Source organism: Sinocyclocheilus anshuiensis, unplaced genomic scaffold (assembly GCF_001515605.1).
Source record: "Sinocyclocheilus anshuiensis isolate Anshui unplaced genomic scaffold, SAMN03320099.WGS_v1.1 scaffold1203, whole genome shotgun sequence".
Taxonomy (NCBI): domain Eukaryota; kingdom Metazoa; phylum Chordata; class Actinopteri; order Cypriniformes; family Cyprinidae; genus Sinocyclocheilus; species Sinocyclocheilus anshuiensis.
The window spans coordinates 468,477-480,645 of record NW_015539980.1 but is presented as its reverse complement, the minus strand read 5'-3'; the positions used below and the strand labels follow the sequence as shown (position 1 = coordinate 480,645).

At 37.1% G+C, this 12,169-nt stretch overlaps 1 protein-coding gene across 8 annotated transcripts in view; it reads right to left on the bottom strand.

Annotated features, from left to right (window-relative positions):
* The window catches only part of LOC107687112 (1-phosphatidylinositol 4,5-bisphosphate phosphodiesterase eta-2-like), a 137,246-nt gene that overhangs the window by 34,947 nt on the left and 90,130 nt on the right, over positions 1–12,169 (bottom strand). For all 8 annotated transcript variants that reach the window (XM_016484312.1, XM_016484310.1, XM_016484309.1 and 5 more), the window contains 3 exons: positions 9,352–9,498; positions 5,270–5,513; positions 3,211–3,340 (listed from right to left, as the gene is read on the bottom strand). In XM_016484312.1, the coding sequence (XP_016339798.1) occupies positions 3,211–3,340; positions 5,270–5,513; positions 9,352–9,498 (521 nt within the window). The remainder of the gene's footprint in view (positions 1–3,210; positions 3,341–5,269; positions 5,514–9,351; positions 9,499–12,169) is intronic.

Genomic DNA, 12,169 nt, shown 5'->3' with positions numbered 1-12,169 from the left:
CTTTTAGTGAACAAATTATGAAAAATATATATTGCATTTAAGAATACTACTTTGTTTTTTAAAAACAACAACAAAATTCAAAACAATAAAAATATATATTATATAAATTATTTAAAATATATTTGATTTTCATTTTAATTAATAAACAAACTGGTTTTCTAAAAGATGAAGAAAAATAAATAAATTCCCAGAACACAGTGTGCCGAGAATCACACAGGTTGTTTGTGAGGTTAAGCCAGAGAAATCAGGGCCAAAGTCTTCAGGTGAAAAACACACTCAACATCACATTCTGTCATCTAATGTCCAGTACAGTTTTTCACCGTATATAGTAGGGGAATTTACCATTAACCATTTAACAGGTTTTTACTGTAGTATTTTTACAGTATTTTACCATTAAATTCGCTGTCATTTTTTACAGTGTATATGACTCATGTGCGATATTTCAGGTCTTCTGAAGTCATGAGGAGTTTGCTTCATCAGTGAAGCAAACTCCTCATAAAAGATGACATTTTTAGATTAACTATAAACCATAGTCGCTCAGGAAGATTGAACCTGTAAAAACTGTTCTGTAATAAGTATACAATTTACTTTGGATGACTGTTTACTTGCAGTTTATTTTGTTTTAAAAATTCGGGAAGCCTATTTTTAAGGACCAATTCTCACTATTAACTAGTATGCATATTACTAGCATATTGGCTGTTTATTAGTACTTATAAAGGACATATTAATGCCTTATTCTGTATGACCATATTTTAGGTCCCTTAATCCTACCCAATACCTAAACACTAACTATTAATAAGCAGAAAATTATGAGTTTATTAAGCAAAAGTCGTAGTTAATTTATAGTGAGAATTGGACCTTACAATAAAGTGTGACCAAAAATTCACATGAGTTATCCTCCTCATATCTGAAACAGAATATAGTCAGACTTTGACTCCATTGTGTTATAGGCCTCAACAAAGACACTGCCATGTTTTTTGTAAAGATGTTTCATGCAGATAAACTGTTTATCACTTTCAGTACGTATTCTAATACATATTCTGCATTTTTTTTTAACCATTCCTTTCTATATTCTTTCTAAAAAATGCCTGTCGTCCAAAGGGTTTATGAACTGTAACCATTTTAGTTCAAATGTAAATATTTAGTTGAACTTCTGTAAAACAGTAATGCACAGCGATGGGTAGATTTGCCGGATTTCAGTCACTGATCACTAGTTATGATGGAAGATAAACCAGCAGCTCTTCAATCAACTGCAGAAACGGCTCATTCACCAGCAGCAACCCACTGTCACAATTAAACCCCCGCCACGCTGAGAAGTCAAACCCTAGAAAACAACAGCGCCTCCACATCTTCTGCAGCTCTCAGCCCATAAGAGCCCAAAAGTGTTTTCTCAGCTCAGTGAATCCCGGGCTCAGACGCCGGCGCTGATCCGGAGAGCTGCTGAGTCAAACACACAAATAAAGGCTTGCGGTGAGCCGAGGCATGGAGGATGTAATAAACCCGGAGCTAAGCGTCTGAGAATTGCTGCTTTATGGAGAGAAGCGTGAAAACAGGTCACAAACACTGAAGCTGCTCAGGAGAGCCGCATGGGAAGTATATCGGACTGAGGTATCTAAACTAAGCTCATTTTAAATGTAATTAAATGTAATCAAGTACATAACAAAATCTAAAAGGGAACTTTTTATACATTAAACATTTATTACTAAATAAGAAAAAAAAGAGAGCTGTTGGTGGATGTAAGGGTATTGCTATGTTGCTAATATATTCTGAGTGGTTGCTAGGTTATTTACCGACTCATGTTAAAAGCCATGCCTCTGATATGTTGGTCTCTAGATATAAGTCAATGTAAGTCTATGGGATTTTTTCTCTTATTTTATTGTTCACCAGGTAAAGATCACAAGTCCAATTGTTAACAAAAAAAGACAGCACACATTCGCATTAACAATACAAAATGTGCAGGTTTAATATGTAGGTTTAGGGATTTGTTCAAATCACTAACCATAAATATAACAATTGATGCCCGACTACTACTACTACTACTACTAATGATAAAATATAATTAAAATATTATATAATATATTTTATACACTAACATTTTAAGGTTTGGGATCAATACGATTTGCATTTATGTTTTTGAAAGATACAATTACAGTTTTATATGATTTATTATTAACAGTTTTATATTATTTTAAAAATTTCTGCATCACCACTCCAGTCTTCTGTCACACATGATCCTTCAGAAATCATTCTAATATGCTGATTTCTTTTTCTAAAAGATGAAGAAAAATAAATAAATTCCCAGAACACAGTGTGCCGAGAATCACACAGGTTGTTTGTGAGGTTAAGCCAGAGAAATCAGGGCCAAAGTCTTCAGGTGAAAAACACACTCAACATCACATTCTGTTGTTGGATAGCAGGGCCAGATTGCCCCCCTGTGGTTTACTGTGTCTTACACTAAAGGCCATCTGTGTCCATTTACAGCAGATGGGGTGGACGCTGATGAAGTGTGAAGCTTAGCGACCTGCAAACAACTGATGTGAGGTCTCAACCACATACTCACACACAGTAATCCAGACGGCCTGGAAAAATGGAGCAGAGTGGAGCCATGTACACCATAAGAAGGCCATGGTGAGGCCCAGAAAACTCAAAACTTTCTGCAAAAATCTTCAATGATGACCATTTACCTGGTCAGACAGCAGTATAATCATATTCAGAGTAGCATAATTGTAGATGATACAGGACAACTGTCTCATGCACATGCACGCAAAGAAAAAAATGGCAAGGGCTTTTTCAAAATGCCAAGCTCTAATCTGATTTACAGGTGTTAGGATGCATATGTTGTTAATGGTTAAACATCTTTTTGGAATGATCTAAAATTTTTAGCATCTTCTAATTGGATCTGGACCACTGTTAGATCCTCTAACAGGATCTAACAATGTAAAAAAGTAAACTGGTTGGTCACTTCACGTGCCAGTCAGACTAATTGGGTGACTTCCAATTGGGTGATCTACAATGTGACCAGTCTAAGAAAAGCCACACAATTTACTGATGGTTTAAGCATGCATAAGGTAAAGATGCTCATTAAACAGTCATCAGTCATCAAACAGTTTGTGGTAACTTTCCAAATGTTGTACTTTTAAAAGTTGATTTGGCAAGTGGCTATTATCAACCAATGTTTTTAAAAGAGAGAAGCAGATCATAATGGCTCACCTTAAACATCTGTTTGACTTTCTGTCTGGGCAGGTTGACATTGAGCTTGTGCAGGAGCTGTAGGACTTCACTGATGCTCAGGCAGCCGTCTCCGTTCTTATCGGCCTCTGTGAAGGTCTGCTTTAACCAAGTGATGGGTAGAGTTAAGGGTCTGAGAGCACAGAATGGTAAAACACCTGCACTAACAACAAACATGTCAGACGCCATTTCATCATGACAAGCATTTAAACTGCTAAAAGTGAAGTTGCAGGTTTACTAAAAATGTCCAGTAGTGTAACAATAGCTCAGATGCTCTGAAAACTGTGTAGCTTTTTAAGTAACAATCAACTTTTTTCAAAAAGTAGCGGTTTAGCATGAAGAGCTACATCACTATTCACTCATTCACTTAATTCCAAGGGAAGAAGATTTAATAACTTGACGGTTGTGAATTTTTATGAAAGATAGCTTGACTGTAGCTAACTACATTTATAAAAAGCCAGTTTGACTGTAACTGACTACTTCGTAACTACTAAAATAGAAGTAGCTTCTAGTTTAGCAGTTTCAAAGTAGCTTCCCAAACAGTGAATTAGGTGTGTGCGATATTTATTGTCTATGATAATATTGTAATTGTTGTTTTAACGATATGCAAGCTGACATTATCAAGTATGTCACTCACTTTGCAGAAAACAAAAAACACGTCTTGAGAGTGCAAAAGCATTTAATGCGTTATGAAGCTTATTAGAATAGAATGCTGTTAGAATGACTCTATAATTCAAGTAAAGCAAAAAAATATCCCTGTATGGGTTTTTGTTTTTTTATATTTATAAGATATAATAGAGTTAAGTAATATCACTCACGCAAGAGTGCCAGCTGTTTTCCTGAATATTAGCATGTGAGCGAATGTGATATTAACTTTATACAACAGTTCAAAAAACATGAATTTAATATTGAGTGAGTTACATTTTCGACACAATTCTGTTTTTTTTCTTCTGTTTTGCCACTGAACATATTTCCAAACAAAGACAAAGCAGAACTTTTGCACGTCCCAGAGCAACAGTGTTTTGTTCCTGAATGAATCTGTTTTAGAATGAATAATTTGAGTCAGTGATTCAATAATTCATTCATAAAGACAGCCACTTGCTTCGTTTCTACATGAAGCCGTTTCGAACAAATCGTATGAATGAATGTTTCAATGAATCACTCATTAATCACTCATTAAGACAGAGACTTGCTGCCACCTACTGGCAGTTTTAGTGTCATATTTATTTATCCATGACAGGGATAAACCAGCCAAGGTACCGGCATTAAAAATATTCTTTAATTAAAGCTGCAGTCCGTAAGTTTTGCCTCTTTGTCGCCATCTCTGTTTGAAAACCTGTAATTGCAGCGGTTTGTGGAATGATCTTCCTTGCATGGGTTGTGCTCTGGCGCTGCTCCAGTGCGGATGAATCTAATGTTCTGAAGAGTATGTGTGGCTGTCTCATTCACATGTGTTTCATAAACACATAGTCCTTTCTGGGTTAAAATCCGCCATCAAAATGATACATTTAATTATTCCAGCTGCTTTGAGAAAAGGCTATAAACGATCGGCCACCTGCAGGATCCTCACATGCGATAGCCTAGTAGCCGGGACACCTTCTTTATGTTTACAGACGTGACGTAATGACGCAGTGCCATGCTCGAATTTCCCGTGAAAACCTACCCGTACCACTCAAATGAGAAAACATTATTATAAGCTGACCTTTGTGAATTGGGCTAAAGTAAGGTGATAGTTTTGAACACTGGCTGGATATGTACTGTACTTGCTCAAATATTGATTTCGGATAATTTTTAACCAAAAAAAGTTAGGGACCGCAGCTTTAAACAAAAATATTGTTAATTATCGATTTTCAAAAAAATCACAAAAATATCGATATATAATTTTTTTGTCAATATCGCACACCCCCTGCAGGGAATCGAACTCTTCTGACAGTTCCAATGTGCTCATGTTTCCTAATCTACTAAAAATCTGAGTAATAGTAAGACAGATAGTGCCAACGTTATTGAGTTTCTGGAATGGGAGCTCCATCAGGAAGGATATTGGTCACGAGTGCGTTGTCGCTTGGCCAGACTGTCTTCATCGCTGATGCCGGCCATAAGGTACTTAAGGCCAGTAATCCAGGTGCGAGCTTCTTCTCCTGTACCTGACACCAGGTCAAGAGACTCCATGTGCTCGCCATAGTAGATGCTGAAGCAGCAGTTGGGATCAAAGCTACCGTCGGCATACCGCTGGAAGATCTCCGACTGCTTCCCCTCACACACCTCCCGAATGGAGTCGATTGAGACTGTGAGGAGAAGAAAAAACACTGCAACAGGCACTGGGAAGTTACAGAAAGAGATGACATTTACACTGTAATCCTGAGGTTCATTAACATTCTACTTTCCTCCATTTTTCAATTTTCCACCAAATTCTCAAAGAAACATCATCTCACATCAAGATCCCAATGCTACGAATATGTGTAATGAAGTCTCTCAAGAACAGATTATGTAAATGAGATGAGCAGATGGCTACCTCAAATTAAACACTCTCTAACGCCAGTGTAGACCATCTAGAAACATGTAATTCATCAGTTTGTGCTCCTTTAGACTTGTCTGCCAAGAGTAGCCACATCTGAACAGCATGCTATAGTAGAACATTCCTCAAAAACAGGTCCAGATAACTACTGGAGTGACATCTGATTCAACACATGCCTCTCGTCTAACATCCATTTTTGAGATGTATCACCATATCACGATGGGATTTTAGACAAATAAATACAACATATCTGTTAATAACTCTCTAGAATACTTGATTCTGATTGGTCAGTCATGGCTTTCTTTATATTTCATTAAAATATTCTTGTATAATGATGCTAAACTGCAAACTGTACTATACAAATAGTCAACAATACAGTTAAGAAAGAAAGATAAACAACAAAGTGCATTTAAGAACGATAGGATAGAGGGAAGACCATATGGAGTCATTTTACAAATATTCTTTTCTTGCGTTGACATATTTCCATCTGAAACAGGAAGTTGGAGCAGGACAAGCTGGAGCTTTTTGAAAAGTAGCCAAAGTTTTTTAGTATTCTCATCTACAAGCCAAAACCACACTTGACAGCTTGTTTAATCTGTTGTTGACATTACATTTTTAGTAGCGTTCTTTTTTTTTTTTAAACCAAAATATTAAATGCAGCTGTTCATCTTTTTGTCTATATGTTGTTATGCAACTATTTTTTTGATTTAAAAAAGACTGTGGTTTAAATACCTAAAACTAAAGTGAAACTTTATGTAAAAAGCATAAAAAGTACAATTAGTGCATGATTTCCAGAAGAAGCTTCCATCTAGGCTACTAAATAATGCAGATGGAGGTGGTAGCAAACACTCTTAAGATAATCTTATTCTTGCACACCGTCAACATATTTGGTATAATTTGGAGTCTCTATGAATCCTTATAGACTCAAAGTTCTCTAATGAGCCTCACGGGCAGTTTTTTTGAGCACGAATCAACTGGTGCATGTTTGCGCTCAATGAGGCGACTGCAATCTTTCCGGTTAAGACCGATGAATAATTGAGTCAACTTAAGAAGCTGATTAATTCCCTGGGCTGCGGTGGAATGTCGGGACTCTGAACTTTATCCCCCCTCGCGAGACACAATGAGCGCTGTCATTCAGACATGAATCATCGGCTGTGCTACTGAAGTAACGCTCCCCTGTGAGGCGTGATGTCAATAACTCATGCGAGTCGAGGACACCCTCAGGAAATAGAAAAGTCAAGTGAGGCAGGTCAAGATACAGTCGCTGTAATCTATTCCAGTCATATGCATGACAGTTAGAGCCATCAAATTATATTTAAACCATCAACTGCAGCAGACATGCAGAAGTATTCCTTTTTTGAATGCCCCTCATAAGACAGAACAATCACAAATTAAATTTTAATTTTCTTTTCAAGTCTTCAGTCTTTCTCAGATTTTCAGATTTTCTATCTCACATGTGTTTGCTCTTGAGTTTCAAAGGACATATTAAAAAATGTCCCAAACTATGCTCAGGTTATATCACCTCTGCACTCATTGGGGTTCTCAAACAGTTCTCGTCAAATTAAAGTTGACACTTAAATGAGATATGACTGATATCATTGATGGAGTAGGACAGGGGTGTCTAATCCTGCTCCTGGAGGGCCACTTTCCAGCAGAGTTTGGTTCCAGCCCAAAATTAAACACACCTGAAACAGCTGATCAAGGTTTTTGGGCTCACTAGATACTTCCAGGCAGATGTGTTGGAGCTAAACTCTGCAGAAAGACGTCCCTCTGGGAGCAGGAGTTGATACGCCTGTCTCACACTCTCAAAAATAAAGGTTCTTTATTGACATCTGTGGTTCCATGGATAAACTTTAATATCCATGGAAACTTTCCATTGCACAAAAGCTTCTTTATATTGTTTTTTACATTATTAAAATGTTCCTAACATCAAGAAAAAAGTTTCCTTTAAGCAGTGGTTCTCAAACCTGTCCTGTCTCCACACCACTGCACATTTTAATACACCTGATTCAACTTATCATCTCATTAGTAGAGGCTGCAAACCCCAACATGAGTGTGTATGATAAGAGAGACATCCAAAACAGGGGTATGTTTCCCGTACAACGACATAACTCACTGATTAACCACCATAGTACCATGCATTGTTGTGGAAACTATCTAGCCAGTCACGACTGTTTCCCAAACATGGTTGCATCTCCGTCATTTGAACCACATTAGTTCAACAATTTAGGGCCGATTTTAATGACGTCACACGCATGTTAATTAATTGATTCGAGATCTCTGAGATGCTGCCGTATTGAGCATGGCACCTGATGACTAATTTACTATGTTTTGTCCCCTGTCATTTTGCTTAATTTGATGTTTGATTCATCGCGGGGTTCCTCTTACGTCATACTCTGGGGTTCCCTTAGGCATTTATGCACATGCGCACTCTTCAAAAACAGCGCTTATTGAGGACGCGCTAAAATTTATCGATTAAAATGCATATATATTTAAATAGAATGGAAGATATAGATTGTACTGCATGTTAGCTGGCTTATTGTGCCCAAGAGCATATTTATTTAAGCCCATATCCCTTGCTAACAAGAAACTATGCTTCTAACCACAGGTCGAGAGCTGTAGTTCCTAGCACGTAAGTTTGCGACGCTGTTTGCGAATGTTTGTTTGAACTATGGTTTCAGGAAACACCGAATCGTTGAACTATGTTGGAAACGATGGAACTTGTGACCATAGTTGGCTAACAATGCTTTTGGGAAACGCACCCCAGATTGAGAAACACTGGTAGCCATCATTTGAGAAGCAAGGGGGACAGAAATGTCAAATGTAATACCATTTTCTTTGACTAATCTCTTAGTTTTGATTGACTAAGAAATGAAATACACTGCTGGACAATAACCAAAAATGTTGTATTCTAAATTGTTTCCCTATATTTTCCTAATGACAGTTTTATGGTTTATATTTTTCCATTTTTATAACAGAATAAGGCAGAATAGTTTATATACTGTAATAAATGCTAAGCTAATTAGCACTGCATTATTCATACACTTTCTGTAAATTATCATTATTATTCATTATCCGGAGATTCTTATTTTTATTATTTATCTGGAGATTACTTGAAAAACACACATAAACCATATATTGTCGCAATCTCGTGTTTATTGTCTTCCCATTTCATCAGTCAAAACATTCCTGCTTAGCTACAGTGACAGCTGGATGCCTTTGTCCATATTGAGGATTTCCTCAATGAGAAAATTCTGCATGAGAGTGTTTAGCGCTCCGTAATGTTGTCTAGTTTTGGATATGACTAAAATGTCAGGTCATCTTGTATCTTAGCTTTTAAATCTAGCTTTATTCACACTGGCCCTTGAAAACCTTAAAGTGTACACATTTGCCCGAAAATAGCATCACTGTGAGAACCCCGTTTTACAACCTTTATTTTTAATAGTGTAGGAGAACGATTTGAGACGATTAAGTATCCTGAGCTATAAAAGAACATCTGAGTAATGACATTTCCATCAGGGTCAGAATAAATCATCATCACTGATAGAAATGACTAATAAAAAACAATGCATTCAGGGCTGAGGCGAATCCTTAAGAATGACACTTACTTTTGGCTTTCTCATTCTTCCTAGAGGGCCGCCAGCGGATGCAGGACTTGTGCTCATCTAAATAGAAAAAGCGCACCAGGCCTTTGGATCCTCCACGCAGTTTCACCATCTGAGTGCCCGTCTGCATGGAGCTCATGCATTTCTCCACTAACAGAACAGAGACACAACATTAGATGGCTGAATATCACAGAAACTCTCCACTCCAAATTATAAATGAAACATGATAATGCTCTATTATTTGTTGTGTATGAAAAGAAAGAAAACTCTTGCCCAGATCCAACTCTGACTGAGAGCGAAAATACACCAAAGTTACTTTTATCTTTTCAGATGGCCAAAGGTAAGTTGTCTGCTCCACAGAATATTATTGGTCAACCCCGCTCAGGTATTTTTCTGTGTTCGTGTGCATTACCCAGAGGACTAACCATCCATCAAAATATCTGACATATGCTCCTGAATCAGCCCTGAGCTCAAAGCGGCCAGCAATCATTACTGTGACCTTTATGAACCTGATCGAAATCCAATGTTTCATTTTCAAACGTCCCTCTCCCCTCACAACACAACTATTGTTTGGCAAGATTGAGTGTTTCTCTCTTCATGCTGTCAACGAGCAAATGCTCGTTGGAAACAATCATGAATTTTAAATAACTGGCACAATTACTCTTAAATTTCCTCTAAATGGCTCATTTCACAATTGACACGTGGTTGTAAAATGCTGAACCTGTCTATAATGTTTCAACACTGTGAGGAGAATTGCCATGAAAATGAAATTAACTGAAATTACCAAGCAATGTTCCAACATTAACATTTCCAATTTACTCTTATTCTTAAAAAAGACTGTAGCAGAAGCATGGCAAGTGATGCTTTGATATATACTGTACATGGCATTACCGTGGTACATGCCCAGAAACATGGCGCTTTAAGTGTTATAACAGTGCAAGGACAAAAAAACTACTTTAGCAGACTTTACTCCACCAAATTGCCTTCAGGAACAGAGATGACTGCAAGATTTAGGTTTTTCCATTATTCATGCACGTATGAACAGAAAGAGTGTGAAGTAACACTTAAGACAACAGTAGATCTGGCTTTGGTAAAGAAGTTTCTTCAGAGAACAGACCGCTGTTACATAAACAGCAGATGAGCTGAGAGACGATTATATAATAATCAGTGATGAGTTCACAATAGTGAGCCATCGCTCTGCGTCTGCTGTTTCCATCTCTTAGTACTAATGTGGTATTAATATTGGCAGAGCTCATCTGAGGTGGCTCTTTATTTGATAATTATGCCGGGAGCATCGACAGACAGGATGTAGTATAAGAAGATTTTAGCGGATCACTAAATCCAGGTTTGAGTGATTGGTGTAAACGCTCATGTGTTATTCAAAATGACGGTACACTGATTGCATGGCTAAAGTGCCTTGTTCAAGGCCAAGCGGCGATGGAATAGTGATCCCAGGGTCATCAGCACTTGTAACTCCTAAAAATACACCATTTATTGTTTCAGTTAGAACCAAAGGGTTTTACCGCCTGATCCTAAGAAGTTCTAGTTTTGTAGAAAACCACCTACATACAGATGCTTGAAAATTATTGTTCACCCCCAAAAACCTTTGTGTTCCAAATAAGACAGAAATACATGCAGTTTTGGAACAACATGAAGGTGAGACATGATAATTACAGAAAATTTGGGGTGTTTATCTCTTTATAGTCAACATCGGAATGGCATACCTGTGATGGACTGGCTATCCATTCAGTATATTTTCTTGCCTATTGCCTGAGACTTTGAAGTATAAGCTCCACAGAAAACAAGCAGTTTGGAAAATGGGTGGATGGATAAAACGGCATTCCCAGCCCATTTTACTTTAAAATGTGACATGTTTCTGAGTAAAACAGGACATTTATGAAACAAAAATTAAGAGAGGTACTTTTTTTTTTTTTGCATTTGGCAAAACACTCCATAACAGAACTGAGCTGAATGCATTTTAGTTCAACTTAAAAAAAAAAAAAAAAATAATAATAATAGTATTGTCTAAAAAAAATAAATGTTACCTGAAATACAATGTAAAAAATTCAAAAAAAGTTGCTTATTTCTCATTTCATTCAGTTTAAGTTGAAGTAAAATAATTAAAACTAAATAAACTAAAACTGAAAGCTGAAACTTAATAAAAACTAATTACTAAACCTTTAGCTGAATTTAAAATGGAAAATGTGAAAACTCAAAATATTAACACAAGGTATAAGTGTATATATTACAGTACTATACATTAGCATTGCCATAATAGTACTCTATTCAACAATACTAAAATAATGGCATGTTGTCATTTGCATTAATGTTAAGTTGCAGTGAATTATTGTGTTAACTATAGTTTTTTTTTTAAAGGCAACATTTCTAAATGGCAGCCTTAAAGAATGCCTAAATAGGTTTTTTGACACTGTTTTTGGCCTTGGCTCATTTCAGAGGTTGAGCAAGTTATTACATTTTGAAGAAAGAAAACAAAGACAAACTTTTCTTTTCTTTGTAATAACATGCACCGATTATTCATTCACAATAAGAACAGGAATCTGCATTAAGTGAGTGAAGTGACATGTGGCCAAGTATGGTGACCCATACTCGGAATTAGTGCTCTGCATTTATCCCATCCAAAGTGCACACACACAGCAGTGAACACACACACACCGTGAACACACACCCGGAGCAGTGGGCAGCCATTTTTTGCTGCAGCGCCCGGAGAGCAGTTGGGGGTTCGGTGCCTTGCTCAAGGGCACCTCAGTCGTGGTATTGAAGGTGGGAGAGAGCACTGTACATTCACTCCCCCCACCTACAA